The following is a 27,700-nucleotide window of genomic DNA, read 5'->3' as shown; positions in this document are numbered from 1 at the left end:
CTAGAATTTGTTATTATTATTGTTTTGTTGTTCTTTTTCTCTTGTTGTTGTTGTTGTTGTTGTTGTGGTTCTTTATTATTTGTTTGTTTGTTAAGTTTGCTATGTAAGCCGCTGAATATGTGCGCCAATTGACAAAAGCAACACAGCGAACAGACATGCAAGTCAACAAACAACAATGCAGAAGTAAACTTTGCAGTTGCCAAACTAGCAGATACCCTGCAAATATGAAGTCGAAAAATAAATGTATTTTCTTTCAATTTGATTTACTTGCAACTAAAGCTAGTCCATAAATTCTTTGAGCTATTTTAATCAATAATTAATATATATTTTGATAAATTTTTATGCGCATATAAAACTTAAAAATGTTATATTTTCAAATGTTCATGTACCAAATGCAGTCCAACTTTAATATACCCCTCTTGCACCTTTTCAATGGACTCTGGTTGTTGACACACACAAACAAAAGTGGATCAACTCGTGTCCCCCTCGAATCCTCCAACTCAGAAATTCATTCGCTGTGCGCCCGACGCAACCCACTAATAAACATTAATGGTTCAGTGTGGATGGTCAAAATAATATATGAATGGCTGTTGGGTGGGTTGGTTAGACATGGATTGGATTGTGCTTGCACAAGTAGCGCGAAAATGTTTCCATTTTTTGTTTTTCCCTGGACAGGGCCATTCGGCATGTGGCAGGCGAGCGTTGCGGACGTGGATATTTGAGTGGGCACTCGAGTATAAATATATGCAATTGCAAGGTCTGACGAAAATGTCATCATTCCATGGTTGAATGATGGGCTGTGGTTCGTCGATGGAGCGACCGTCAAGTGTTAGCCACCACTTGCCAAATACACCGATGCGTCCGATGCAACAAAATGTTGATGGTCGCGTAACGGTAATTATCCAAATCAATAACTCGCATTTCATCGAAGCTAATCTGAACAGATTCATTCCTTTGCCGATCCAGACGATTGTGCAGCAATATGTGCGGCTAGACGAACAGATCAGCAAATTGGAGGCAAGTAGTCCGGGTCCGCGACTGGCCACCGCCGAGGCATGGATCGAGCATCTGCGTGCCAAGCGTGATACGATGCTCGGCTTGGAGGGCATGGAGCACCCGGTGCGCCCATCCACAACAACAACAACAACGGGGGCGACACCGAACGCAAACGAGGTGCGGGTTGAGCGGGTGGCACATCAATTAACTAGCTACCCGCTGACATTAGGCGCGGAGCGTGGTGGCAACGAAATTGTCGCAAACACGCCCACGAAGGACCTGGCCCAGGTGAGTGCCGAACAATTAATGCGTTGCCACGTGCTCAACGCCCCTCAGGCTACAGTGGTCACTCCATATGGAGAATTTTTCAAACAAATTACAAAATTGTTATTTATTATTAGTTATTATTTATTATTAGTTATATATTATTTATTATTAGTATTTATTACATATTATTATTATCACTATTTATTATTAGTATTTATTACATATTATTATTATTACTATTTATTTATTTATTATTTAATATTATTATTTTACAACCCCAAATGGATTATGTGGAACAGAATTTTAACATGAATTTGATTTAAATTTAAATACCTTATTAATCGAATTGAAGTTAAGATGGAAAATATTTAGCCGTAGAATAAGAGAAATTTAGAAATGCTAGTTATCGAGTGACCACTGTACTATAATAGCCATTATATGTTAATTATTGTGTGGCCTCGATTTGTCCTAATTACACAAAACAACCTTAAGCTGGCGCATAACCTGGCCGTGATTGGGGATCCACAAAAGGCTTCCACGCACGAGGACTTCTTTGCCAATTTAAGCGAATCGGCCCTCTACTTACTCAGCATACGTTATTATGGTGAACTCCTGGAGCATAGCAAGCAGCGCCTCAAAACACTGTCCGAAAGCTATGCGGAGCTAAACGAGCTCTATGTGAAACAGGATGGCATTATTGCCTACATCAGTGGCGGTACCTATCTGACCAGGCTCGAGGAGAACATTGATGCCCAGCTGGAGGTGGCACGCGATACACGAGACAAATTGGGCAGCGCTCTGGAACAGTGGCGCATCTGTGGTCTTCTACTACGCGCCGCAGCCAACTCGGCAACGCAGGCATTGAAACAGTGGCAGCAGCTGGGCAGGCTTATGTGAGTAATATGTGTATATCTATAAGTGTGTCATACATACTACAAAATGAAAGAAAATACAATTAATAAGTTCAATTCGTATTTCAAATTTTATTGCTTGAACTGACCACTTTTCGGTAGCTTGAATCTTTGCCATTTCATACAATTTCAATTCGAATAATTTTCCTGTGCAGCGATCCGAAACAGAAATTGCAATCGGCACTGGATTGTCGCAGTTTGTTGCATGCATCGCTAACGTCGCTGGAGGCAGCGCAGTTGTCGCTGCCACATGTGGAGCTGAAGTATATGAGCCATCGCCAGGTGCTGGCGGTCAATCACTGTAACACCTATCTAATAACGGACATTGCAAATGCAGCACGGTAAATTGCTCGACCTATTTTTAGATTCACCAATAATGCAATTACATTAACTTTAATAGTTATGAGCACACGAGTCGGGTTTTTAGCAGCTATGAGGCGAATATTTCCAAGACGTGCACATGGCACCACGACACCTTTCACAAAACCCTGCGCTCGGACTTTGACAAGGCGGAGGAAACCGTGCGGGGATTGGCCAGAACACTGCGAGATCATCGCGAGGAGGTTTTTGGTGCGGCACGCAAATGAACAAATTTTTGTGGCAGCCAAGTAATTAATTTTTTTTTAGCTTTAAACATTTACCGAAGTACATTGTATTAAAAATTGTTGCTAGTTGTGACAAATTGTAGCCAATATTTGAAAATAAAAATTTGCCAGTAAATCGAATTACACTTTTTTTGTTGTGTTTTTTTTTAATAAACAAGCAATAGAATTATGTCTAATACCAATAGCTCTTGGCCGGTGTGCGCTCCTCCTTAATGTCCATTTCCTCCATGATGTCCATTTCGAACGTGGACAACTTTGGCTGGAAAGTGATCTCGCTGACGACGGCAGCTGGTGTATCCTTTTCGCGCTCAATGTACGCATTGGGCGTTTTGTAATCGTGTGTTTGATTATTTGTCTCCGGTATGGGTATAATGCGACCGGAACGCAACGAGACGCGCACCTTTTCGCCCTCCTCTGTGAAGCGCCACTCGAATTCGGTGCCCTGCAGATCGGATGGATCCGCCAGGCGTATGTCTTTGGTTACATGCAGTGGCGCCTCCGATTTAATGGTTATGCCGGGAAACTCTTTATCGGCGCCCACACGCCGATAATGCCAATTGATGCCCTCAACAATAACCCAATTGCGTTCGGGTATCACCTGGGTGATTAAGCCCTGCTTGCCCTTGTCCTTGCCAACGAGCACCTCAATGCGATCGCCACGGAAGAAGCTCCAGTCCTCTGCAATAACAATTTGTATATATATAAGTTTAAGTTTTTTCAATATATATAAAACATTAACAGGCTTACCAACTGGTTCCACAAACACCTTTTTTCGCATTGTGGCCGGCATATTCTGTTGCCGAAATTGACCTGTCCATGAACGGTTTGTGGTATAGCGAAATCGCTTGCGCTCAACGGTGCGTGGTAAATAATTTATTTCGCGTGGTGTTTTCCAATAGACCTGAATAGATTTCACACATTATTAAAATGCATTAAATAATTAAAACTCCCAAGCCATAAGGGTTCTCCAGCTGTTACGTGAGCTCTAAAAACTTTGATGAGTTGAAAACACAAAATTCCATTACCTGCTTCTTGCTGCGCTCGATGTACTCTTTGGGCAGATTCGAAAAGTTCTTCAGTTTACTAGTTAAATATTGTGTTATGCGCATTTTGAATCCTTTTTTTCCTTTTTACGTGCAATTTATTTACAAATATACAAAAAAATAACTATGCAATGCGGTTGAAAACAGCTGTTTTGGAATTTGACATTCACAGTGCATGGGCGACATTAGAGATGGATGTGATGTGTTACAATAATGAACTATCATTGCTATCGATATACGGAAAGTGTAAAATACGTAAGCAAGCATCACTGTTGCGTTTTTTTCTTTTATATTTTACATGAGTGCGATGCAAAAAACCGGCTTATAATATAACAACAAGGTAATGCATGCTTGGCTATTTAAATGCATACACGTGCTCAGGGCCCGGCCATTAAGCAGCGCACTGTGGCAGCGATCTCAGCTCTGAATACAAATTTCAACGGCGCTTAGTCATAAGAGACACACACACATACAAAACACACACACATAAAGATAAACAAAAGACGACGTGAAGAATTGAAAATAAATTAAAATCATGTCCTATCACATTGTAGATATGACGGATCCCTCCGAGCCAAAGCCCGTGCTACTCTCGAAGCATGCCAAGCACTTGGTGCGCTTTCTGCACTTGTTGCCGGCGCGATTGTCCTCGCACGACAACACCAGGTGAGGATTATATCCTTCTATACTTTATTCATTCATAACTAATAAGTAAAAGTATTTTAACTACACAGGAGCACAATTGTGTTTTTTGCCGTCTGCGGCTTGGATGTACTAAACTCGCTGCATTTAATAACGCCACAGTTGCGCAAGGACATCATCGATTGGACATACGGCGGCCTTGTCATCCCACGCGACAATGAAAAGCAACAAGCTGGTTTTATGGTGAGCATAAATACTTCTCTGTCAGTCAGTCAGCCAGCCAGCTAGTCAGATACGATAGTTAAACAAACTCAAACCAACCAAGGCTATGGCAAATAAGCCTTATCTTTCTACGTGGGGCGCAGCAGCAGCCACTGCGGTAGTCGCTCGCTCTCAGCTCCCACAATTCCCCAACGTTATTGTTATAGGCTACACAAATTTAAATAACGTTAACGTCAACAATTAAAGCCAGTTGGTGTTGGTTTAATCAAGTTTAATTCCCTGAATTACTGCCCCTATAATTTGAATAGAATATATAAAAATTACACTAAAGAATGTGTTATTCCCAATAAGAGAAACAAATAAACAATATCAATTTATATTGAATATTTTTCTTCTGTAAATATCGAATAAATTTAACTTTTAAAAAGAAAGAAGCAATTTTTTCGTTTTAAATAAACTATTTTCTAAACATCTATCTCATTTTATTATTTTGCATTTATATATTGTAAACTTTGATCAACCTATTGAAAGCTTATAAAACAATAGCTTGACAAAGAACGAAATTCTGCCTTGAAATTTATTTTCATTAAATACAAAATTTTCTATTGATTACGACAAAAAAATCAGAAAATTAGGATAAGCAATAAATTTGATTATTTATTATTTAATTGTGTGAAGTATTTATTAATTGACACATTTGCTACGTATTTGTTTTGATTTGCATTCGGAAAGAGTAAATAAAACCGGAATAATTCTGATAGATACTCTGAGCAACTATTCTCATGCATAATAACAACAGCAGCAGCTTCCAAAGGTGCCCTTATCACATTTGTATTTGTTATCACATCAAGCGCTTATCAGACACGCCTTTTTAAGACATTCATTAGCACTTTTACTGTACTCATTTATCAATAGCAATTAATTATGGGTTATTGTTTACAGGGTTGCCGAGCGATGTTACCCCAAACCGAGGACGTTGAGGTGCTGGAATGCATGCGGAAATATCAATGGGGACATTTGGCCATGACATACACGAGCATCGCAGTGCTGGTGACGCTGGGCGACGATCTGTCGCGACTGGATCGTCAGACTATTGTGGATGGTGTGGCGGCTGTGCAGCATGCGGATGGCAGCTTCAGTGCCTGCATCGATGGCAGTGAGAATGATATGCGTTTTGTGTATTGTGCTGCCACAATTTGCCACATGCTCGACTGTTGGGGCAGCGTCAACAAGGAGACCATGTTTCAATTCATAATGAGCAGCCTGCGCTATGATTACGGTTTCAGTCAGGAGCTGGAGGGTGAATCACACGGTGGCACCACGTTTTGTGCCCTTGCCGCATTGGAGTTGAGCGGTCAGCTGCATCGGCTGGATGCGGCAACACTGGAGCGCATTAAGCGTTGGCTTGTCTTTCGTCAAATGGATGGGTTTCAGGGCAGGCCCAATAAGCCCGTGGATACGTGTTACTCGTTTTGGATTGGCGCCGCATTGCGTATTCTGAACGGCTTCAAGCTAACCGACTATGCAAAGAATCGTGAATATATACTGAGCACACAGGATGAACTGATTGGTGGCTTTGCCAAATGGCCAAGATCCTCGCCAGATCCATTCCACACGTACCTGGGCCTCTGCGGACTGGCGTTCATTGGTGAGCCGGGCTTGAACGATGTTATGCCCAGCCTGAATATCTCCATGGCCGCCTATGCGAACCTCAATCAACTCCATGAACATTGGCGCGGCACCGATGACCTTAAGCAGTTGCGGCTAACTGGAGACGCCACAACGAAATCTACCTCGAGTTCCTCGCCTCTGATATCAGCACAATGATGTTGGAAATGTTAATGCACACAATTTCAATTTTATACGCTTATTAACAGCATTTTTTATATATTTTCCTAAACGTATTTAAGTAAAAAAAGCTGGAAATTATTGTTGAATTTGCGTTGAATTTTAACTTGTGTAGAACTAGGAGCTGGGTGGCACTAAATTTATATATAGAAAGAGATAAAAAGTGAAATAATAATTTAAGCTGTCAAGTATTGATCACTTTAAAGTGCGACAACTAGTTATATTTATATTATATATATTTTAACAAATAACACGGATGCAATTAAAAAATAAAAGAGACATCCTTTTTTAAATATAAATGTTTTAAATATAAATGTTGGCTTGATAATCGGATAAAAAAAGAGCTTACTTTGAAAAAAAAAAAAATATAGAAATTTAAAAAACATATATTAAAATGGGAAATTTTATTTAAAATGGGAAATTTTATTTAAAATGTATAGTGTCTGTGTCTGATATGGACGGATAAGTGTGTTGCCAAGAATATATCTATAGAATATATATACAGAGCTAGACTTATGATTGATTAAGTTCAATGAACAAACTTCGTTCTTTCAGCCAGAGTATGTTAGTTACTATGCATAGTTAGTTACTTTTGCATAGCCTAAATGAATGTTAACAAAGTTATAGCTTAAGCTAAGAACAATATTATTAAACTAAATTGATCGCGTCCATAATTCCAAGACAGAGTTGAGCATAGCTTCAATCGTAATTTTTGTTTTGGTTTATTTAGTGATTGTGTTGTGTGTGGCTTTCACACCTGAAGATACAGGCGATGATGCATGGCAGGCATATTGTAGCCCATGCTCGGTCGATCGATGTGCAGACGTCCGCGCAGTGGCGCCAGGACGCGTTCCGTGACCAGAGGACAACGTTGCACCATCAGCGATTGCAGTTGTGGACAGCAGTTGGTCAGCGCGCTGCACTCGAAAGCAGCAGAGAAGGGAAAAGAGAAGAGAAAAGAAAGAGAAAGAAGAGAGAGAGAGAGAGAGCATTGTGGATGCGACTAGTAAACAAGAAAATCACTGGGATAGAAATCGTTCAAGTTGTGCGCATTGTGCACATCCTGCCGCGGACGTGGCCGATCAATCATCACCCGCTGACGCAATGGCGCCAGCGAGCGCTCCGTGATCCGATGGCAGCGTTGAATGAGCAGCGATTGCAAACGCATACACCGCTCCCCAAGACCGCTAAAAAAAAAAAAACGAAAAAAGATGCAGACGCAGATGCAGTGTGCCGTCATTGAGGAGCCACACAGAAGACACACACACGCTATGCACAAATACGCTCCCAAATTAGATTGCCTCCTCCAAAGTATTTTGAAAACTGTTGCCAATTGCTGCTAGCTCTAATTTGACGAGCGCGTGGATGTAAAAGATGTACTTACTGAACCCCGTAGTCGGAGATGGCTGCACAGCCAATCAGATTGATGTGTTCCAGTTCGCGACAATAGTTGCCAATCTGTATGAGCACCTGATCCGTAACACTGGGCGTATTAGCCAGCGATAGAACAGTCAATTTGTTCAGCTTGCGAAAGAAGATGATGAGGCAACGTTCGCCGATGGCGCCACAATACGATATGTCAAATTCAATCAGTTTATTCTGATGCAGTGTGAGAGCATCCACGGCGCCCGTTGTCAGCCACTGGCATTTGGATAGTTTAAGGACACGCAGCTCCTTGCACTGCACAATGATTGGCTGCAGGGAAAGGGCGGTTATGTTGACGCACTCGTTGAGATTGACTGCGCTGAGTCGCTGCTTGTTGTTCTGCAGCAGTGGCAGCAGCAGCTCATCCGTTAGCCATTTGCAGCTGGCCAAATGCAGCTGTTCCAGGCGGCGACAACAGCGCGCCAACACTTTAAATCCCAACTGAATATTATCCGTATTATTCCCAGACAAATGGAGCTCAGTGCGCATCTCCAGCGCTGATTCCACAAAGCGCAACGCTGTGCGCGAACAACTGCGCAAATTGAAAAGATCCTTGAGCGATAGGTAGACGGACATATTCGGTATCAAAACATCGGCCCAGCTAATGTCGAACAATGTCAGTTCTCCATCTGGTGGCCTCTGCATCGGCATTGGGCTGGGCGTTCGTGTCAAATTGCGGCTGCCCATGACGGCTAAATGTGTCTCCTCCTCAATGTGCAGCGTGCACATTGTTACGTGTTGATCTTCCTTGTGTCCAATTAGCCCAATTATTTATTCGACGCAAAAGCATCCAATTTGCCAATTATTGTTGTTTACAGTCCGAACAGCTGACTACGCAGGCGCCGCAAGAATAATCGAATTTACAAGGTTACCTCGTTCACAACAATAACACCATGAATATCGCTGTGCGATGTAATGCGTATGAAAAATATCGTTCGATAGTTCGATAAACATACATCGCTTTGCTTCTTGTTGCTGGCGTAAAAATTGTAACGGACGGTTGAAGAACAAATTGGACTTTGCTAATACTAGCAACTGGCAGCAAAAGATTAGCGTTTAAAATTAATTCAGATATGTCTGCTTAAGCTTTCTTAAATGTTTTTCTTTCTTGAGAATACAGTCAGATTACTAGCACAGCTCATCAAGATTTTTCGATAATTATACAAACTTCTTTTTATTCGATTCTATAGCTATTCGAAAACTTTAGTTTGTTAATTGGCAGATAGTTTTATAAACGACTCGCTATAGCCATAAACAATACGATAGAATTTGCCGTGCATTCCATTGACTTATATATATATGAAGTGAAATCTTGATTTATTCCATCGCCAGATGCCGCTCCAGATGCGTCCTCTTAATGCTCTATGAAAAGACAAATGCATGAAAAACTTGTTCATAAAAGTATTGTATTAATAATTAATCAGCATTTGAAGCTGATCAACATTTAATGTTTTGCGTAAAGTTGCATAATGAATGTGATTCGTTTCGTTTGCTATTTCTTTTTTTTTTTTTTTTGTTATCGTATAATTATAATAGTAATAGAATAAACATAATACATAATAGTGATAGTGAATTCTGTTCTGTGTTCCTCTTGCTCATCGTTCAATATAGAGTTATACATATTATTGAATATTTATATAGTATATGTTATAGATTGTATTAAAACAAACATTTTCTTTTCCCTTCACTTCATTTAAAAACTTAGTTTTTGGCGCTCCTGCAAACATTTTCTTGGAAATAATAAGCCGAGATTTGGTAAATAAAAAGAATAACCCAAAAGAAATTTCCATTTTAGTAGATACTTTGGCAATTAATAGAGAAATTCAGATGCCTTAATTATAAAATTCAAATTCAAGTTCAAACAATAATTGCAAAATGATGTTTAAATATCTTTTGGAACAGTTGAATTGGTAAAACAAACAAAGACTTGTTGTCAAATTGATGCGAGCCATGTGAAGAAATCGATTGCTGGCTGACGGTTTTACCGCTGCTGCTGATAGATAGGAATGTTATTCTTGACGGCATCGTTTTGCATATGATATGCTGGCACCGGTGCTGGCCCAACTGCTCCACCTGGTGGCATGGCACCAAGATGCGCCATCGACATGGCCGCCATTTGCTGATGTAGCTGACTAAAATGATCATTGTGATTAAGTGGCTGCTGTTGCTGTTGTGGCTGCTGCTGCTGTTGTTGCTGTGGTTGTTGCGGCGCCATATAGCCCTGTGTAGCCGGTGGAGCTCCATTGGGCGCATAGAATTGCTGTGGCGCTTGGACTGTTGCGCCTGGTGGCAAATAGGCCTGCTGCTGTGGATGTTGCTGCTGATGCTGTGGCGACATATAAGCATGAGGCGGCGGCAGCTGTTGGATTTGTGGTGCTCCTGGTGGTGCGGCAGCAAATTGCTGTGGAAGCGTCGATGGCGGCATTTGCTGCTGCTGCTGTTGCTGCTGCTGATCCGTAGGCAGTGGCATATGATAATTTGTGGGTGGCTGCTGCTGCTGCTGCTGTTGAGTAGTGACTGGTGTGGGCTGGGCATTATAAATGGGCTGAGGATGGCTGGGATGTGGTGGCTGCACAGACGCAGCCGGCGATTGGGTCAGATGAGGCGGCAGCGCTGCAAATTTATACGAAATTGTATTAAAAAGAAATCATTTAAATAAAATATATTGTATGCCCTTGCAGAGTATATTATTATTGTGGCAACCAAAGCGGAAACCGATTCTATTTTAGCTAAAACCACAAAAAAGCCGCACTTCTTATATACTCTACAAGGGCATACCCTGTTAACTCTTTTTGTAATTACAGTTCAGCTGTGGAACATGTCCATTTTGGTATGGCATGGGAACTTGTCCGGGATAGCCCTGGACAGCGGATGCAGTTGTCGGCGGTGCCGCATTGTTCGCCTGCTGTGGTGCATACGGCAGCGACGAGTGCATGCCCGGATAGCTTTGGCCGGTAGGAAAACCGCCGCCAACAGCACCACTGGGATAGCCGGGTGCACCGTAAAGCGCTGCGCCAGGAAAACCACCTGGCATAAAACTGGCGCCAGCAAATTGTGCGGCAGCTGCACGATCATCACGCATTAGGGTGTGATACAGATTGATGGCATCGACCAGATCACTGGAGAGCTGTGTCAGCTGGGCATGCTTGCGATCTACACGCTCCAGTTCCGCATCGATGAGCGGGCCCATTTGATGGACCTGCTGTTCGAGGCGCAACATCTCGTCGCTATCCTGCGACGGATCCTCCGGATTGGCCTCGTGCAACAGATGCAGCAAACGATCGATTTTGGCTTCATCAATTTCGACGGGCTGCTGTGCGGCGGCAGCCGCCTCAGTCTTTTGTTGCAGCAACGCCTCCGCCGCCGCCGCCTCCTCCTCCTCGGCGGCTGCCTGCTTCTGAGCATTGGCTTTCTGCTGCTGATTGATGTCCAAACGCTCGGGATCCACTGACAAATCGGCAGTGACGAAATTGGAGGGAAACAGTCCCTCGCCGCGATCATTGTAGCCCTTCCACCAATTGGCATCGCTATCATCCACCACATGGATTATCTCGCCAGCAAAGAATGTCAACTCATTTTCCTCGGCCGCCTCGAAATCATACAAAGCACGAACAGTGCGAGCTGATGAAGCGGCAGAGGCGGCGGGGGCACTGCTGCTGCCATTGCCATTGCCATTGCTCGGCGTGGCCGAGGAGGAGCTGCCGCCAAATGAGGGATATAGCGAGGGATAGGCACCGCTGGTTGTTGTTGTTGTTGCTGTTGTTGCGGCAGCAGCAGTTGCTGCAGCGCCAGCACTTTGATGCTGTTGCTTGGGACTGCCCTTGTTCTCCTTCAGTGACAGCTCAATGGCCTTGGCTATGTCATCCTCTTCCTGCTGGCTGCTGACCACATTCGGATCCTTGGCCAATGTGGCAGCTGCCGCTTTGGCTGCCGCTGACTTGCTGTTGCTCTTATCGTTCAGATTGCTAAATTCGTAACCCTCACTGCGCAATTTGGCATACAGCGATGGTATCAGATTCAGTTCCGGATCATTCTTGAAATCACTCTCGGCCCAGTTCTTCAGCACTTGACGCATTTTCTGCAAATATCCAATATGAAACAGGGAATAGTAATAAGGTGAAGGGTTGGGGATTTACCAATGAGACTTTTGGCTGCGCTTTGCTGAGCAGTCGCCGAAACTCGGTTTCAAAGTCACGCGATGCCACCTCGAGATGGAACGGCTTGCCACAGTTGTTGGCGCATGCGTCCAGCAATGTGATGGCCTGCATAACGACATGGGGATCAGCATGGCCCATGCGTCGCATCACCGCCTTGAGACAGTCTTTGGCCAGGCGCGGATTGGTTGTTACCTTGTCGCACACATCGAGGATGAACGACCAGTTATCATTCGTATTTGTCTCGCTGGTTGCCTTTTCTGCAAATTGAAAAAAAATTCAAATTTAATATTTCATTTCAATTACAAAAAAAAAATATATATATATTTATAAGATTTCTGGTTGTATTTAAATGCAAAAGGCGTTTAAAATTCATTTCTTAATGATAGAAATTAAAACAAAAAATACATAAATACTTGATTAAAAATAAAATGTAATATTTAATTTCCATTACAAAAATAATATAATATTTATAAGATTTCTGGTTGTATTTAAATGCAAAAGTTTATTCACGAGAAAATGCGTTTAAAATTAATTTCTTAATGATAGAAATAGGGGGCTTTGAATTGATTACATGATAAAGTCTATTGTGATCATTCTCATATCAGATCATACTCGAAACGGTTCATGCTAGGAATTATAAGTAGTACAGCGATTATGAGAAAGTGGAAAGAAAGAAGTAACGAAACTTTCTAGAGGGAACACAAAAATTAATTTAATAAATATATAACAATAATAAATAATTAATTCATCAGCGTAGCGAAGGCGATTTCACCATTTGACAATTTAACTACAAACATAAAACCTGGCATAATACGGCGATTAGTTAGTCTGTGGCTTTGCCTTCATATAAATTATTATTTAAATAAAAGGCACAAACAGAACAATGACTCTTGTCAAAACAATCTAGCCAGTCGTTCTGCTTATCAGTCAAATATTCAGCAGCAGTCTGACTCACAGTGCGAGCCTAGCAAATATGATAAGTAAACGCAAAAATAATCAAAGCAGTATCAATATATGGCAAATAAAAAAATAAAGCAACAATTACAGGAATACCCCTATTTTATTTGCACTTTTAAACTTGGAACTGTGAAAATTTGTAATATGAATTTTTTGTAATATTAATTAGATTAAGACTTATTGGAAATTGTAATAATTTTGTTTCCTTTCGGTTGCAATTTAAACAGAATTATGTGAAATTGTTTTAAAAATATGATCAGTAGGCATAAATCTCAAAGCATAAAAATATTGCATAGAATACATAAGTTTTAGTTTGTAGCCAATTCAAAATTCTAGAGTTCACCATTATCGAGCAACCACTGTATTAAACTACTAAGAGAAAGGATAATAAAAAGCAAGCGTTATTGGGGGGTTAGAATACGTGGAGGTTGTGGCGCCGACTTCAAGGTCAGCGACTGCAAGCGCACCTTCGGCGAGAGAGAACAGTTCAATGAACAGACGATGAACAGCAGCAGCATCCCGACAAAAGCGACGCATGTGACTCGATTTTGTTTTCAGTTCTTTTCTTTGTTTGTGTTTTCAGGGGGCGGAGGGTGGTTGTCAGTTTGCTCAACAGCAAAAAGATTAGTAAAAGACAATAACAGCAGTAGAAATCATTTACAAGCGGACAGTGTTGTTAAGAGCAGGCTGGGAGGGAGGTGGGGTGAGGGGAGGCGACTTACCCACATCGGCGTCGAAGGGCGACGATTGCCCAAATATGCCCATTTCTTTGAACAGACGCTCACTCAGCTGCCTATTAATTATGTGTGCTGTAATTGTTGTAATTCTTATTGAATTACGTCGTCGTTTTCGTCAATTTACTCTGTATTTATTTGTTGCACTTGCACTTTATTGTATTTGGTGTTTTTGTCTCTGCTACGCAATCGATTTTCATGCGTCACAATAACAACGTACACACTATATTTTTATATCTGCTGTTCTCCTAATTGGGCAGCTGCCAGGTTACTGCTGTTGGTTTATTACGTACATCAAAAGTGTTGTAATTTGCATTAATTAAGCCGAAATATTGCAACGAATTTGCTGAATAATCTCACTTGTACCGTTTTTCCTCTTGCTTTTGTGTAAAAAAATGACTAATGAAGATATCGATGTGTGGCAGCCATCGATGTGTCGTGTTCAGCTGAAATCCGCTTTCGATTGTCGTTCATGCCAGTCTGTCATGCAGCCCACCTATAGTACGTCTTGAGCCCAGTACGCAGCTCGAAAAATAGTTTGAACGCACGGAAATGTCATCTATTTCGTTTGTGGACAGTAAAAACAAAATAGTTTCACGAAATCTAAAAAAAAATCGATGGTGAAAGTATGTGTGTAAAATTTATTATTTGTCTTAATTCTAATTGTCAGCTCTGTTGCATAAATAAGGAAACGATGAGAATCAGCTTTGCTGCATAAATGACTAAAAATGCGACTGGAAACAAAGAATTTTAATGGAAATCTATTCTCTGTTCTCAAATACTATTATTTAGATCGATATTGTAGGGGAAAATCTCCTGATTGCTGAGCAACGGCACCTTGGCCACCTCATAGAAGCTCTTTTGCGAGAACTTCATGCGTGTCGCCATGGTTTTGGCACTGGATTTCCCATGAAGTGTCGCATTTAACACCGGGACAATCTCTGCAAACTCTGCCAGCTGATGACCCGTATGATTGACCAATGTTGTGGTCCAGGCCTGCTTAGTAAGATTAGCAATGCCTCCATGCATGCGCAGCGCCACAAAGAGAGCAGCCGATGCCAGCTGTGAGTCACTACATTCAATCGTTGCACAATCCACCAGCGACAACTCCAGAATATATCGGGCCAGGTTCAGTGTGGACATCTTGACCTGCGCACAGCTGGCACACTGACTCAAGAAACTATAGGAAGGCGGTATGCTGAAATCTAATTGCAGACACATTGAATTGCAGGTGGAGCTTTTCTGAGTGCTGTTAGAATCATTGAAGATGAGCCGCATCGGTTTAAAGGCAGTTGCTGCTGATGGAGGCAACTTGATCATGGGCAGCTGCACTGGTTGCCACGTAGCGGATGCTTCCGGGGTGAAAACGTTCCGTTTGCCAAAGTTCTCATCAGCCTCCAGGAGCGGCGTCTTGCTCAATTTATTTAATTTGATATCGTTTAGATCGAGATTGTGCAGGAACATCTCCTGATTGCTGAGCAGCGGCACCTTGGTCACATCATAGCTGGTCATTGCCGAGAACTTCATGTGAGTCGCCATCACTTTGGACTGCGGCTGTTTATGGAGTATCGCATTTAGCAATGGGACAATCCCGGCAAAGTCTGCCAACTTATAACCCGTGTAGTCAACTAATTTTGTTGTCCAGGTCAGCTGATTAAGATTCTTATTGCCTCCATGCATGCGCAGGGCCATAAAGAGAGCAGCCGATGCCAGCTGTGAACCACTGCATCCAATCATTTCATAATCCGTCAGCGACAACTCCAATATATATTGGGCCAGGATCAATGTGGTCTCGTGGACAACCCCCGCACACAGCTGCAAGTAGGTGTAGGATAGCGGCATCCCAAGACCATTTCTGATGGTGCACAATATGCCCAGCTCCATTTGGATGAGTTCATCCCGATTGTGCCAACCAGCGCCAATCTTTACAAATTCCTTAATCAAATTCAACTGATAATTTTGATATTTCCATGCAATCAGAAAAGCAGCAAAAACAAGCAGCTGAAATTTCTCCTTTCCAATCAGCTTTTGGGACAAATAGAGATCAACGAGTCTAACGGCCAGATAAGGTGTCTCCGGCTTCAGTTGCAGCTTCAACTGCACCAGGATCATCCAGTTAATGAGACCAGATCTCATCATTCTTGTCAAATGGATTTGCTGTGGCATATAATCATGGACTGATTGCCTTGGCTCAGTTCGTTTCAGATAGTTGAACATATCCCTGGCGCTAAATGATACCTGGAACCAATCGTTAAAGGTTCGGCAACCAAAATCCTCCATATCCACAGCTGGGTCCACAAGGCTCCACTTTAATCCGGCCATTGCATATGGCATCGGCATGGGTTTGTTGGAAAAGAACACGATCAGATTCTCAGCATCGAGGAGCGCGTTTCGCTGCTCCTTCGTCGCCTTCTTGGGCAGTTGCTTCTGCTTCTGTTCCTCATCGTTTGAATGCAGCTTTGCCTTGTTGGTCAAATTACCCAGCGCTGTACGCTTGATTTTATCGTTTGGCATGGGTAATTTAGGTATTTTGGATTTGCTGCGGATTTGAATATTTTCCTTATTGCCATCAATGTTGTTGCCTGCTGGCGCCGAAAGCCGACGGCTCGAACCTTTGCCCGGCGGCGGTAAGATTCCATCAATGCCAATTTGGCTGCCTGCTGCGGGAAAAGCGCGAAATTTGCGTTTAGTTGGCGGCATTTTGAAAATCAAATACGGCCTTTGTTGTTGTCCAACTGCAAAGAGCAATATTCTTATTAGATATTCTTGTGGCTGACTCTTCTTGGTTTCACGCTAACTTTGCTTAAGTCTGAGCAGATTAAACTTAGTGATTTTAATATTGTAATATATTGCTTATTAATAATTATTAAATTAGTTTATTCTATTTAAGCGGCTTACAAAAATCCCTTCTTTTTGCTTTAACTCAATAAGAAAATTGGCTGCGGCGCCATTTTTTTAGAGTTGTCATTTGAATTTGTGCAACGTGTAATGTTGCCAATACATTGAAAATGCTGGGCGCGAATTTTATTTTTTTTTTACCATAGAAGCAAAGCAGTGGGAACATAATCAAATGTGGATATAAAGTGTGTTTAATAACTCCATAATGCTCCAGGCTAAACTAATGTATTCATGTTGTTCTATTCCATACCAAAAGTTAAATTATTAAATTATTAAAAGCTATCGGTGAAAGCAAGGAAAATCCGAAAAGCTCTTCATACGATCCACACATGTCAACAGTTTGGCAACAGTGTGGATTTTGAGTTTTCTTTGCGTACTGACCTTAAATTTTAAGTAATAAAAATTTGTAAATCTATGTAATAGGTTTTAATCCAATAAACACTAGATGTATTTTATGACATAATAACAATAATAACAATGTTTTTTTTCTTCATTATTTTAAATATTGTATTTGTGTCTATAATAAAAAGTATGAGAAATTCAGTATGGAAACGATTAATGTCAGTCTGTTAACCGATTGTGTCGTGTGTGGCCCCTAAATATATTGGGGTGAAAAATTTGTAATCGAAAAATAGCAACAAATAAATGAATGAATCCTTCAAAACGCGTAAAAATGAAATACTAAATAATATTTAATACATAGAGGAAGTCCAAAAATACTTGTGGAAATTAAGAAGTGCGCCGTGTTGCGAGTTGCTGCCAGCAGCCGGAGAGGAGCTGCAGTGTAGCAACGATAGTATTTACTCGGCTCGCTAAATGGAAAGGGCCAAAAGGTTCAGAGACACCTTCGATTTGTAATTCAATTACGAGCCACACAGAGTCAAACACACATACACTCACACTGAGCAAATAGAAAGCCAATATTTTTGAATATGGTATTCATACGGGATCCCTGTGGCATTGCCTGCCTCATTGTCACCTATGGCGCAGTTGTCTATGCGGATTATGTTGTCACGCGCTGGATAATACTGACAACAATGCCACTCAGGTGAGTTACACACTATTTGATCTATATGTATACTATATTAATGTGCTTTTGTTTTTGTTTTGCAGTATTTGGGCGCCGTTTCATGTTGTGCTCTTCAATACGGTCGTCTTCCTGCTGGGCATGTCGCATCTGAAGGCGGTCTTCTCTGATCCCGGCGTTGTGCCGCTGCCTGCAAATCGTTTGGACTTCTCCGATCTGCATACCACGAACAATGGCACCAAACACAATCCTCCTGGCAATGGTCATGGCAGCGAGTGGACGGTATGCACCCGTTGCGAGACATACAGGCCGCCACGTGCCCATCATTGCCGGATTTGCAAGCGTTGCATCCGGCGCATGGATCATCATTGTCCGTGGATTAATAACTGTGTCGGCGAACGCAATCAAAAGTATTTTCTACAATTTCTCGTCTATGTGGGCATACTTTCACTCTATTCCGTCGCACTGATACTCGGCTCTTGGGTTTGGCCCTGCACGGAATGCAGTCAAAATGTTATCGACTCGCAGCTACGAATGTGAGTCACAATTTGTACTTTAACTGTTGTTAATTTACTACTAATTTAGGTAATGAGTGTATGTATTAATGATATCTTGTCTATACTTAGGATTCACTCGGTAATCTTGCTACTGGAGTCGGCGCTCTTTGGACTGTTTGTCACGGCGATAATGGTGGATCAGCTGCATGCCATATTGTACGATGAGACGGCCGTTGAGGCGATACAGCAGAAGGGCGCCTATCGCCCCAATCGACGTAAATATCAACTGCTTGCAGATGTCTTTGGACGCGGTCATCCCGGTCTCTGGCTGTTGCCGTGCGCGACTCTAAATCACGGCTCACGGTATCACGATACGCCGCTGCTCAGCCATGATGTTTAGGAAAGGCGTGTGATAATCAACCTTTTTGATTTGTATGTATTATGTTTGTATTCTGTATTGTAGGCGTGTGAGCTCCTTTTTTTGTTTATGTTATATAACTCTGTGAAACGCCCACCCAGCTATCCCTAGAACCCTTACCACGACTCGAAGTTGAATCGCTTTGTTGTGGTGCGTATGTATGTGTGTGTATGATATACAAAGATTCCAAGGTTTTAATTAACACATTCATTAATAATTAATTAGTGCACCAGGCAAGACACGACACATACTCAACAGAAACTCGATATTTTTTAAAAGAAACTGTAATTTCATCTACATACGTAGAACCAGATCTTTAGCTATATACAATATATATATATATATATAAATGTGTGCAAAGAAAAAAAAAACAAAAATCATTCAAGCATTTAAGAGCAAAAATAATTCATATACCAAAAACAAAAAAAAACAAACAACATAAACATTAAATGCCAGGCAATAGTGTATGCGGTAATAGCTCATATTATTTATAAGACCTATTTAGTTTGATTGTGAACAAAGCAAAATATTGTTTTAACTATTGTAATTTTATTGTTTATTACATTATTGAATAGTAATTCGATTTATGCTGGAATGAAACGTGCAATTTTGTTTCCTATCTGCAATCAAATGTTATATAAAAAATAAAACTAGGCTGCTGCAAAACGAATATACAATATTTTGCTGCATAGGTTCTTAAATGTATCATAATAAATTAGTTCATGCAAATAGGTTATTTAAAGATTTATAATTTTTTTTATACCAATGCTTTATATTTTATATCACAATGCAACAGACACCTTTTAAGAAAGTTATATCAATTGTAAACATTGAAGAAAATAAACTTCAACATTTTGTAATTGTCATTTATGAAAATTCCTTGCTTAGTTTTGAAATTAATTCAATCGATTTCTATCATTTGAATATAGACAATTTTTAAATATAATATAATTTTGATACATATTGTACAGAACAATGAATGTCAAGAAATTTGAATTCCAATTGTCTTCAATTATTCCTATTGTGACGAAAAATTGCAGTTATCATTGCAGGATTATCGAAACTCATCCAAGGAACGCCTTAATATGTAAAACACCCAATTCCAATTGAGAATTAAGCAAATTGTTTCTATTGAACAGGCAACAAACTCTCAATTTCTATCTCTCGATGGTCTCCAGAAGCCAGCAAAAACCAATACATATGCGAATCTTCAACTATAGATATATGTATATATAGATGTGCATAGATTTCAATAAATTGAAGGATAAACATATGATTTGTTTTTTCACAAAAAGTTCAAATTTATTGATTTTCCACTTAGTCCAGTTCGCTGCCAAGACCCTCAACGCTTAGCGTGAGCTGTTCTAGCGCCTGTTTGGCCACACCACACAGGATGCCCTCCTGCGAGTCGTGATCCTCGTGCTGCAATATGTCCACACACTCCTTGAGCAAATCGATGGCGTCCACCAGCCGAGCACGCAACTCGCCGCCACTCAGTGTGCCTGCAATGAAGCCATTCTTGGCCAGCAGCACCAGCGGCACATGCAGCTCATACAGATTCATGGCACGCGACCGACTCAGTCCGGGCTCAAATACGTTCAGCACCCGCAACACTTTGCGGCACAGTGATGACTTGCGTTCGAGCAACTGATCCGAGAGCTGCACCATCTCATAGCCCTGCACCCGTCCATACATCTCGATGAGCAGCTGCCGCAATCCGGTGGCAATGTAATGCGATGGATGCAACAGCGATTTGTATTTGCGCAGCAAACGCTCCGATTCCTCCAGCCGCTTGGCACCCATCTCCAGCGCCTGCACCCCATTCACCTCGGCCTGCAGGTTCTCCACAATCTCACGCACATCCTGGCTGCTGGTTGTGTTGTCACAGGCATTGCACTGCCAGCTGCTCTCCAAGGCTGTAAAATGCAAGGTGAGCATAGTGAGTGCACCGACTAGCTGATACTCTACTCTAACTGCACTAAATTATAGCTTTAATTTGTATAGGATTGACACACCTGGACAATAACTTGTGCATTTCTTATGGCGTTATTATTTCCTAATAATGAGAAGTGTTGGGCTTAAGTTAATTTGTTTGGCCCACATTTTTGTTAAAAGTGAAATAGGTGCATAAAATGAAGAATGCTTTAATTTCTCAATTGATTTTGTTTTCAAGAGGTAAGTTTTGAATATATTCATTATCATAAATCGCACAATATTAAATGGGCCAAGGACTCCGCTATAGTTTAGCAGATAAAATATAGATATAAGCTCTAAGATCAAGGAAAACATTAAAAATGAAACAGTCTCAGAACTTCAAGAAAGCCATTTCAGTAACTGATTATTGTCTAGTTTTATTGTAGTAAGTGCAAAATGAATAGTTAAATTTTAAGATGGCGAAAATCTTCGCCTTGGTTCATTAGGAAATAAAATGACACAACATTCAGAAATCAGATAAATTTACTTGTTAACTATGCTAAAAGAGACGTTACTGAGTACCATAATAAATTAACTAAAAAAGCAGTCATGCTTAGTGCTTGGCACCAAATTATTGTCTTCACACCTATTTGAATGTCCAGAAATAGGTGTCCTCTAAAAATTCCGATTCAAATTTTATAATTGGCACAAAGCCCATTAAAAAACAAATTCCGAGTTGTAAAACAAATCTTAGCAGAGAAATGCGATTAATTCGGTGAGTAGATCTTTTTAAGAACATGTGTCTGACATTAGTAGAAGGCCAAGTAAATATTGGTTACTCAACAGATTTGAATTCATATTTGAATACCTGTGGGCTGTTTGGGCAGCAGCCAGCCCTCTGTGCATTGGCCACATTTCAAGCTGGAGAAATGGGTTTGCAGCTCGCTGGCATCCAGGCAGCGTTTGCAGCTGCACCGAAAGTATTTGCCCTGTTGCAGATGCGCTTGCCGCTGGACGGTGCCGTCCAAGGTGTATGTGTAGCTGTGCTGCAATTGCTGACCCGCCTCCAGATCAACCATGGCACGCAAGCGGACTCTAAATGTATATAATCAAATAATTTGAATAAGTTTCTTGATCAGATATTTCCATGTCGCTCACTTGTAGCCCTCGCTGGGATGAATGCTTCGCGCCGTGTTCGGCACACAGTTGTGGGCCAGAATGCCGGTGTAGGGATACAGACAGCGCAGCGGATAGCCGTTGATGGTGCGTGCCTCAAAAGCGTTCACTTCCAGCACGCCGACCACTTGCATGATGAGCTCCTCGCTGAAGCGCTCGGCCAGTTTGCACGGACCGCGTAAATATTGTGCTATATTCACACGATCCGCATGCCAAATATCGGCATTCTCGCGACGTGCCTCCTCATGATGCTCCATGGGCGCCACCTCGTTGAGCCAACGTTCCGGTTGCGCCTCCTTTGCCAGCAGCACTCTATAACGCAGAAAGCAGAGAGACCAAGTTGTATTAGATATATATAAATTATGTTAATTTTTCTATAATTTTGTTAAATAGTTTATCAATCATCGTACAATTAAATTAAATTAAATTTCTATTTAATCAGCGTTATTAAATGTAATAAATTTATGTTTAATTAACGTCATTTAAATGTGATACTCTACGAAGGAGGAAGTAGATTAAAGTGTACTTGAAATATATAAATTATGTTAATTTGACTATTTTTCTATTCATTATAAATATTATTTAATTCCGTTAAAGGGTTTATCGATTGACTTATTGTAAAGTTGATTTTAAAGTGCATATTAAATAAAATGTATGTTTAATCAGAGATTATCAGTTATCGTACAATTAATTTAAACTTAAATGTATTTTTAATCATCGCCATTAAAATCTGCACATTCAAACGACTTTGATTAAATACAAATTTAATTATAAGTTAATTGTACGATTATTGTTAAACTCTTTAACGAAATTATATTCACAAATTTATACTCAATAAAGTGATTCAATTTTAAATGAAATTTAAATTTGATTTTAATTAAATATGTAGTTTAAAATGTGCTCAAATCCATTTGTTTATATGTCAAAAAACTGGTACAATTATTTCTATTTTTGATTCTGCGTCAGAGCACCTCAACGGCATGATGCTGTCCAGCTGGGGCCAGTAGCGGCTGCCCGTGGGCATCTCATAGAAACGGGCACGGGACGCCAGCAGCAGTGGACACTCGAGCTGCGCATGGAGATTTGCCTCAGTCTCATTGCAGGCGCTGCACAAGGGCCAGCCACAGTGGATGCAACGCTCCGGCACATCTGGCCGATAGCAGACGAGACAGACAACGGGTCCATTGCACTTGGGCCCAATTGCCAGCGGCAGCTCCTCGACGAGCAGTTCGCCATGAGTCGCTGACCCGCTGGCCACCAGATAACGACCATAGAGACGACTCCATTCGACTGCCGTGCGATTTATTTGCACTGCTGGCGTTCCTCGCATGACGCCAAACCGACTAAAGACGCCGACGCCGCTTCTCACAGCTCATAATCAACATCATCCTCTGCAGCGGGCGCATAATTCTTGGCACTGCCTACCTAAATTGTTGGCTAACTGACAACAATTTTTTTGATTTTTGAATTTCCATTTTTTTTTGGTTGTTTTTTTTTTTTGTTGTGGTTTTTGAGTGACTGCAGCCCCTCGGTGGCCTCCCGCCCCTTGGGCATCCACAAACTAACCTCAATGGTGTTATGCAATCCAATTGGGGACAGACGCCATCCTCGCCAACATTGCCGGCAAATGTGACACGTGCCGTTCCGAAAACCTGACACTCGCCCCGATGATCACTGCTAGCATCATCTGCACAATTGCCACAGAGCGGCCAGTCGCACAGCTCGCAGCGATCCAGCGAATCACCATCCTCACCAAACTGCAAATAGCGATAGCAGCCGAGGCAAACAATGCCACTTTCACGCTTGGGGCCATAGGCGAAGGGCAACTCCTCGACGACAAGTTCGCCACGCTCCACTGCCTCCGATGTGGCCAGGCAACGGCCGTAGACTGTGTCGTGCTCCAGGCGAGCCTTCAACAACATGATGACGCCGCTGCTGCAGCTCCCAAATGCGAGACTTTTATTGAATGCAATTCGGTTTCAGAGAACGGCGACTCTCACACATATTTGTTTTTTTATAGATCTAAAAATAGATGAAAGTACAACAATGTTTTATTTTGCTTGATGGCGAGAAGCACATGCTCTATAAGACTGTAAATTTGTTTACACATAAATGACTGTGTACATACGATTATCTTTGTAATTTTACTACTTTTATTGAATCAAAAAGTCTACAATTAATAAAGCATTTAATTGAACGTTTAGTGAATTTGTATTCAAATACAGTTTGGCGCCAAAACTATTTTATAATTCGAATCAATGCTTTCTATATATATTTGCATACTTCGCATGGTATGCTAATGCCATAAATAAATTAAATTAACAACACATTACTTGTCTTAAGCAACAAACTTTATTTAATTATTTTCAAAAATTACAATATTTTTCAAATAGAACTGCTGTAATTAAGGTGACCTCTGCCCATATTCACTTCTTCTTTTAGTATATTGAGCAGTCCGCAAAACGCATTTTCGCGATCCGTTGAGCTGGCCACACTGACATTTTGAGTTCCAAATCAATTTTGTGGTGTACGTTGTGCGGTCGTCGTCGTCGTCTTGTTCCTGCGTTGCACATTGCTCAAAAATCTTAAATAAACTCTCTTCTTAAAGTAAGTAAAACTTACGCAAGACATTAGCAAAGTGTATATCGGTAGAATACGCATAGATTGTGCATGAAAATACGAAGTGAAACTGATTTCTTGTCATTAGTGATTTCATAACCTCCAAAAGAAAAATTTGCAAGTAGACACGAAGCCCTCATACACATACACACACGCATACACACACACATATATATAAATATATATATGTTATACATACATACGTACACACATAAGTGCAAAGGGTTTGCACATCGTGCTTATGCTATTTTAAATATAAACTAATTGATAAGCATTATGTGTGACCAAAATCGATATTAATAAAAACAGCCGGCAAAAAAAAAAAACGGCCAGCGACAAACGAGTTCCACAATTTTGTTTCGCACAATTTCACAGCTGCCGCCGCCGGCAACAGTCCACTTTCCTGTTACGTAACATGTCGCCTGCTCTGCACTAAAAAATTTTTGTTTTGATGAAATCGTCACCTATCGTTGCTATTCTTTATCACATGCATTCCATTTGGTTTATCAAATTCAGCTTGTTAAACTTTAGCTTTTGGGCAGCATCTGGTCATGTGATGAGTAACTAGCATAAGAACAAGATTTAATGTCAATTTAAGCTATGGGTGGGGGGTGGCTCACGTCACGAAAAATCGATAAGTTGCTTAATTGTGACACCTTTTGCCATTTTTTGTTATATGAATTTCATGTTGCTGGATATTGTTGCGTAACGACTCGCGTCCACTATTTGCAGTTGAAGCTCACCTGTGCAATTTACACACAAACTTACTGCATATGTATTAATTTGGAGTTGGGCATATTATCAAGGTCAAGCTGCAATTTTGAGCTGATTAACTCATTAAATGCGATTTACCTATTTAAGCACACAATTTTTCCATGCTGATTTAGGCCTATTACATCACAGCGCATATTTATGCCGTGCTCAGTTTTTTCATATTTGTTTGCAAAACTTGTTCTTCTTTTCGTCTAATTTCTTTTGTTGTTTGTCAGTTTGCTGCCGTTTGGCCGCTGTCCAATCTAGCCTAGTATAATAGTCGTTCGCTATTCTCTGTCTGCTCTCATATTTAGCAGCCACTTGTATCGTTATTATCGCCACGACTGTGCACACAAGTGGAATATGACGTCAAAAACTAAAACGGCAATGTAATGTCGAAGTTATCGGTTCAAACACAACGTATACATGTGTATTGTGTATGCATGTGTATTTGCGTCAACTGGTCAATGAACGCCGTGTTGCTGGCAGAAATTAACGGATCACCACCAACAAAAAGTAAACAGAAACAGAGATATGCTGCACAGTAGGCCAAGTGCTATTAAACTCAATTTCAGTTTCATAAATACGTATTTGTGGGAATTACATATATAAAAATGGCTGATTATAGCCAAAAGTATTGGTCTTATACTATTTTGAGAGAGAAACTAAGGCGCAAAGAGGTACGATATATATATTTGCCACACGTATGTATGGCGACTGAAACATCTAGCAAACTTTCAAACAACTGTGGCACACGGTGCGTCATCAATTGCACGATTATTTGCAGCTAAAACGCGCTCTCCACTAATTCACGCTCTCTCAATCTGCTCTATACACTCTCATCGCAGCAAACGTGCGTTGACCCGCCATTCACACACACATACATACAGCGAGTAAATAGATGTGCAGTTTCTTTGCCAGATTTGGGCACACTTGGCAGTTGGATGCACTTTTCTTTGGGCCTTGAAAGCGATTTTCACTATTTTCCGCATTAAGCTTACCGAGGAAGTTGACATTTAGCCAAAGTACCGTAAAGTTATTTCACTTTCAGTGTTTATTTTTAATCACAGCAAATTTCCAATTTTTTTTTTTCGATAACAACTTTGAATTTGTTAATCAGGTCAATTTTAAGCGTTTTTATGACTATATGAATAATTGCATTGGTGAAATGTTTGTCAGATTAGATAAAGAGTTGTTAATCTAATCGCTAGTTTCACGCAATTGCCAACTGTTTAAATGAAATTGTTTAACGATAAATATGTGCGCGCAACATTGGTTAATTTATATTTATCATTTTTTGTTTTATTAACAGATGGCACCTCCATCGTATAGCGATTTGGGCAAACAGGCTCGCGATATCTTCAGCAAAGGCTACAACTTTGGCCTGTGGAAGCTTGACCTGAAGACCAAGACATCGTCGGGCATTGAATTTAACACAGCTGGTCATTCGAATCAGGAGTCCGGCAAGGTCTTTGGCTCCTTGGAGACCAAGTATAAGGTCAAGGATTATGGCCTCACTTTGACGGAGAAATGGAACACAGACAATACACTGTACACCGAGGTCGCTGTACAGGATCAACTGCTCGAGGGCCTTAAGCTGTCGCTGGAGGGCAACTTTGCCCCCCAGTCTGGCAATAAGAGTGGCAAATTCAAGGTTGCCTACGGACATGAGAATGTCAAGGCCGATTCGGACATCAATATTGATCTGAAGGGTCCATTGATCAATGCATCTGCTGTGCTTGGCTACCAGGGCTGGTTGGCCGGCTATCAGACCGCATTCGATACAAAACAGTCCAAGTTGACCACCAACAACTTTGCCCTCGGCTACTCCGCCAAGGACTTTGTCCTGCACACAGCCGTGTAAGTAATACACAGTATTACAAACTCTATCCATATATTTATTTTTATTTGGGTTTGCAGCAATGATGGCCAGGAGTTCAGCGGCTCGATCTTCCAACGGACATCGGACAAACTGGATGTGGGCGTTCAGCTGTCGTGGGCCAGCGGCACCAGCAACACCAAGTTCGCCATCGGCGCCAAATATCAATTGGACGATGATGCCAGCGTCCGCGCCAAGGTGAACAATGCCAGCCAGGTGGGCTTGGGCTATCAGCACAGGCTGCGCGATGGCATCACCTTGACGCTATCCACACTTGTCGATGGCAAGAACTTCAATGGCGGCAGCCACAAGGTTGGCGTTGGCCTCGAATTGGAAGCCTAAGTTAGTTCATGATTTCAAGCTGAATGCGCTGCCAGCAATACAGTACTACAACAACAACAACAACAAAACACCAGCAACAACAACAAATAAATAATAAATTCAAAGTGTAACAACAATAAAACACAAGAGAAGTTTAAAAGAAATAAAAGAACACACGACAAGAATCTTCATATTTAGCAAAGCATTTGCCAACATAGCAAAACCCGGAATCATCGGGTTGTTGGACGTAGTCTTGTTTAGTACTTAGCTAAAAAACCATATTTATTGTTGGCAACCAGTGAAATACATAATTTACCTATTAAAACATAAAAAAAACAAGTTTTTGAGCAAGCTCTTTTTACACGGAATTGAAGTAAGTAAATAGGGAAAA

At 41.1% G+C, this 27,700-nt stretch overlaps 8 protein-coding genes across 13 annotated transcripts; 4 read left to right on the top strand and 4 right to left on the bottom strand.

Annotated features, from left to right (window-relative positions):
* The first annotated feature begins 731 nt into the window (after window positions 1-731).
* On the top strand, window positions 732-2,884 carry LOC6566966. Its single transcript, XM_032739258.2, has 5 exons — window positions 732-894; window positions 967-1,284; window positions 1,756-2,156; window positions 2,330-2,515; window positions 2,575-2,884. Exons 1-5 carry the CDS (start codon window positions 790-792, stop codon window positions 2,759-2,761), a joined length of 1,197 nt encoding a protein of 398 aa, XP_032595149.1. The 5' UTR covers window positions 732-789; the 3' UTR covers window positions 2,762-2,884.
* Window positions 2,885-2,894: 10 nt separating this feature from the next.
* On the bottom strand, window positions 2,895-3,999 carry LOC6566965 (probable 39S ribosomal protein L24, mitochondrial). Its single transcript, XM_001992976.2, has 3 exons — window positions 3,805-3,999; window positions 3,527-3,680; window positions 2,895-3,457 (listed from the first exon to the last, which is right to left on the bottom strand). The coding sequence occupies exons 1-3, from the start codon at window positions 3,886-3,888 to the stop codon at window positions 2,952-2,954; spliced, it is 744 nt and encodes a 247-aa protein (XP_001993012.1). The 5' UTR covers window positions 3,889-3,999; the 3' UTR covers window positions 2,895-2,951.
* Window positions 4,000-4,034: 35 nt separating this feature from the next.
* LOC6566964 (geranylgeranyl transferase type-1 subunit beta) lies at window positions 4,035-6,623 on the top strand. 2 transcript variants are annotated; one of them, XM_032739377.1, is made up of 4 exons: window positions 4,035-4,162; window positions 4,377-4,488; window positions 4,557-4,707; window positions 5,629-6,623. In XM_032739377.1, the coding sequence occupies exons 2-4, from the start codon at window positions 4,379-4,381 to the stop codon at window positions 6,511-6,513; spliced, it is 1,146 nt and encodes a 381-aa protein (XP_032595268.1). In that variant the 5' UTR covers window positions 4,035-4,162; window positions 4,377-4,378; the 3' UTR covers window positions 6,514-6,623. The 2 variants fall into 2 exon arrangements, with proteins under 2 accessions (XP_032595268.1, XP_001993011.1); XM_001992975.2 differs by lacking the exon at window positions 4,035-4,162 and having other exon boundaries at window positions 4,314-4,488.
* A 300-nt stretch (window positions 6,624-6,923) lies between these two features.
* On the bottom strand, window positions 6,924-8,791 carry LOC6566963 (F-box/LRR-repeat protein 15). 2 transcript variants are annotated; one of them, XM_001992974.2, is made up of 2 exons: window positions 7,919-8,791; window positions 6,924-7,721 (listed from the first exon to the last, which is right to left on the bottom strand). In XM_001992974.2, the coding sequence occupies exons 1-2, from the start codon at window positions 8,686-8,688 to the stop codon at window positions 7,538-7,540; spliced, it is 954 nt and encodes a 317-aa protein (XP_001993010.1). In that variant the 5' UTR covers window positions 8,689-8,791; the 3' UTR covers window positions 6,924-7,537. The 2 variants fall into 2 exon arrangements, with proteins under 2 accessions (XP_001993010.1, XP_032595267.1); XM_032739376.1 differs by having other exon boundaries at window positions 6,924-7,451; window positions 7,919-8,773.
* Window positions 8,792-9,363: 572 nt separating this feature from the next.
* LOC6566962 (signal transducing adapter molecule 1) lies at window positions 9,364-14,284 on the bottom strand. Its single transcript, XM_001992973.3, has 4 exons — window positions 13,796-14,284; window positions 12,096-12,373; window positions 10,762-12,037; window positions 9,364-10,572 (listed from the first exon to the last, which is right to left on the bottom strand). The coding sequence occupies exons 1-4, from the start codon at window positions 13,836-13,838 to the stop codon at window positions 9,941-9,943; spliced, it is 2,229 nt and encodes a 742-aa protein (XP_001993009.1). The 5' UTR covers window positions 13,839-14,284; the 3' UTR covers window positions 9,364-9,940.
* A 3,032-nt stretch (window positions 14,285-17,316) lies between these two features.
* LOC6566960 (palmitoyltransferase ZDHHC3) lies at window positions 17,317-19,941 on the top strand. 2 transcript variants are annotated; one of them, XM_032739268.1, is made up of 4 exons: window positions 17,317-17,753; window positions 17,819-18,268; window positions 18,359-18,661; window positions 19,787-19,941. In XM_032739268.1, exons 1-3 carry the CDS (start codon window positions 17,638-17,640, stop codon window positions 18,627-18,629), a joined length of 837 nt encoding a protein of 278 aa, XP_032595159.1. In that variant the 5' UTR covers window positions 17,317-17,637; the 3' UTR covers window positions 18,630-18,661; window positions 19,787-19,941. The 2 variants fall into 2 exon arrangements, with proteins under 2 accessions (XP_032595159.1, XP_001993007.1); XM_001992971.2 differs by lacking the exon at window positions 19,787-19,941 and having other exon boundaries at window positions 17,347-17,753; window positions 18,359-19,506.
* Window positions 19,924-23,700, bottom strand: LOC6566959 (SET domain-containing protein SmydA-8). Of its 2 annotated transcripts, none has more exons than XM_032739267.2 (4): window positions 23,304-23,700; window positions 21,720-22,049; window positions 21,430-21,656; window positions 19,924-20,563 (listed from the first exon to the last, which is right to left on the bottom strand). In XM_032739267.2, the coding sequence occupies exons 1-4, from the start codon at window positions 23,657-23,659 to the stop codon at window positions 19,965-19,967; spliced, it is 1,512 nt and encodes a 503-aa protein (XP_032595158.1). In that variant the 5' UTR covers window positions 23,660-23,700; the 3' UTR covers window positions 19,924-19,964. The 2 variants fall into 2 exon arrangements, with proteins under 2 accessions (XP_032595158.1, XP_001993006.1); XM_001992970.2 differs by lacking the exon at window positions 23,304-23,700 and adding an exon at window positions 22,709-23,082.
* Window positions 23,701-24,208: 508 nt separating this feature from the next.
* On the top strand, window positions 24,209-27,648 carry LOC6567104 (voltage-dependent anion-selective channel). Of its 2 annotated transcripts, none has more exons than XM_001992968.3 (3): window positions 24,209-24,344; window positions 26,422-26,969; window positions 27,030-27,648. In XM_001992968.3, exons 2-3 carry the CDS (start codon window positions 26,422-26,424, stop codon window positions 27,328-27,330), a joined length of 849 nt encoding a protein of 282 aa, XP_001993004.1. In that variant the 5' UTR covers window positions 24,209-24,344; the 3' UTR covers window positions 27,331-27,648. The 2 variants fall into 2 exon arrangements, with proteins under 2 accessions (XP_001993004.1, XP_032595215.1); XM_032739324.2 differs by lacking the exon at window positions 24,209-24,344 and adding an exon at window positions 25,688-25,789.
* The last annotated feature ends 52 nt before the right edge of the window (window positions 27,649-27,700 follow it).

This window comes from Drosophila grimshawi, unplaced genomic scaffold (genome assembly GCF_018153295.1).
Source record: "Drosophila grimshawi isolate 15287-2541.00 unplaced genomic scaffold, ASM1815329v1 contig_1377, whole genome shotgun sequence".
Classification (NCBI taxonomy): Eukaryota; Metazoa; Arthropoda; class Insecta; order Diptera; family Drosophilidae; genus Drosophila; species Drosophila grimshawi.
Note: the sequence above shows the minus strand (reverse complement) of the source record. Positions and strands in the feature narration are given on the sequence as shown.

Bases quoted from the DNA above. Each gene is read 5' to 3' on its own strand.
- LOC6566964 (XM_001992975.2), top strand. From the start codon at position 4,358: ATGTCCTATCACATTGTAGATATGACGGATCCCTCCGAGCCAAAGCCC. The intron at 4,489-4,556 runs GTGAGGATTATA...TTAACTACACAG, and splicing joins TCCTCGCACGACAACACCAG to GAGCACAATTGTGTTTTTTG. The intron at 4,708-5,628 runs GTGAGCATAAAT...TATTGTTTACAG, and splicing joins AGCAACAAGCTGGTTTTATG to GGTTGCCGAGCGATGTTACC.
- LOC6566965 (XM_001992976.2), bottom strand. From the start codon at position 3,888: ATGCGCATAACACAATATTTAACTAGTAAACTGAAGAACTTTTCGAAT. The intron at 3,681-3,804 runs GTAATGGAATTT...AAATCTATTCAG, and splicing joins TCGAGCGCAGCAAGAAGCAG to GTCTATTGGAAAACACCACG. The intron at 3,458-3,526 runs GTAAGCCTGTTA...TTGTTATTGCAG, and splicing joins GGTGTTTGTGGAACCAGTTG to AGGACTGGAGCTTCTTCCGT.
- LOC6566960 (XM_032739268.1), top strand. From the start codon at position 17,638: ATGGTATTCATACGGGATCCCTGTGGCATTGCCTGCCTCATTGTCACC. The intron at 17,754-17,818 runs GTGAGTTACACA...TTTGTTTTGCAG, and splicing joins CTGACAACAATGCCACTCAG to TATTTGGGCGCCGTTTCATG. The intron at 18,269-18,358 runs GTGAGTCACAAT...GTCTATACTTAG, and splicing joins ATCGACTCGCAGCTACGAAT to GATTCACTCGGTAATCTTGC.
- LOC6566966 (XM_032739258.2), top strand. From the start codon at position 790: ATGATGGGCTGTGGTTCGTCGATGGAGCGACCGTCAAGTGTTAGCCAC. The intron at 895-966 runs GTAATTATCCAA...TTGCCGATCCAG, and splicing joins ATGTTGATGGTCGCGTAACG to ACGATTGTGCAGCAATATGT. The intron at 2,157-2,329 runs GTGAGTAATATG...TTTCCTGTGCAG, and splicing joins CAGCAGCTGGGCAGGCTTAT to CGATCCGAAACAGAAATTGC.
- LOC6566963 (XM_001992974.2), bottom strand. From the start codon at position 8,688: ATGTGCACGCTGCACATTGAGGAGGAGACACATTTAGCCGTCATGGGC. The intron at 7,722-7,918 runs GTAAGTACATCT...TTTTTTTTTTAG, and splicing joins ATCTCCGACTACGGGGTTCA to CGGTCTTGGGGAGCGGTGTA.
- LOC6566962 (XM_001992973.3), bottom strand. From the start codon at position 13,838: ATGGGCATATTTGGGCAATCGTCGCCCTTCGACGCCGATGTGG. The intron at 12,374-13,795 runs GTAAGTCGCCTC...TTCAATTTGCAG, and splicing joins GCCCTTCGACGCCGATGTGG to AAAAGGCAACCAGCGAGACA. The intron at 12,038-12,095 runs GTAAATCCCCAA...GGATATTTGCAG, and splicing joins CGCAGCCAAAAGTCTCATTG to AAAATGCGTCAAGTGCTGAA.
- LOC6567104 (XM_032739324.2), top strand. From the start codon at position 25,724: ATGGCTGATTATAGCCAAAAGTATTGGTCTTATACTATTTTGAGAGAG. The intron at 25,790-26,421 runs GTACGATATATA...TTTTATTAACAG, and splicing joins AGAAACTAAGGCGCAAAGAG to ATGGCACCTCCATCGTATAG. The intron at 26,970-27,029 runs GTAAGTAATACA...TTGGGTTTGCAG, and splicing joins TTTGTCCTGCACACAGCCGT to CAATGATGGCCAGGAGTTCA.
- LOC6566959 (XM_001992970.2), bottom strand. From the start codon at position 23,067: ATGCGAGGAACGCCAGCAGTGCAAATAAATCGCACGGCAGTCGAATGG. The intron at 21,657-21,719 runs GTGAGCGACATG...ATATACATTTAG, and splicing joins CATCCCAGCGAGGGCTACAA to AGTCCGCTTGCGTGCCATGG. The intron at 20,564-21,429 runs GTATTCAAATAT...TGCATTTTACAG, and splicing joins GCTGCCCAAACAGCCCACAG to CCTTGGAGAGCAGCTGGCAG.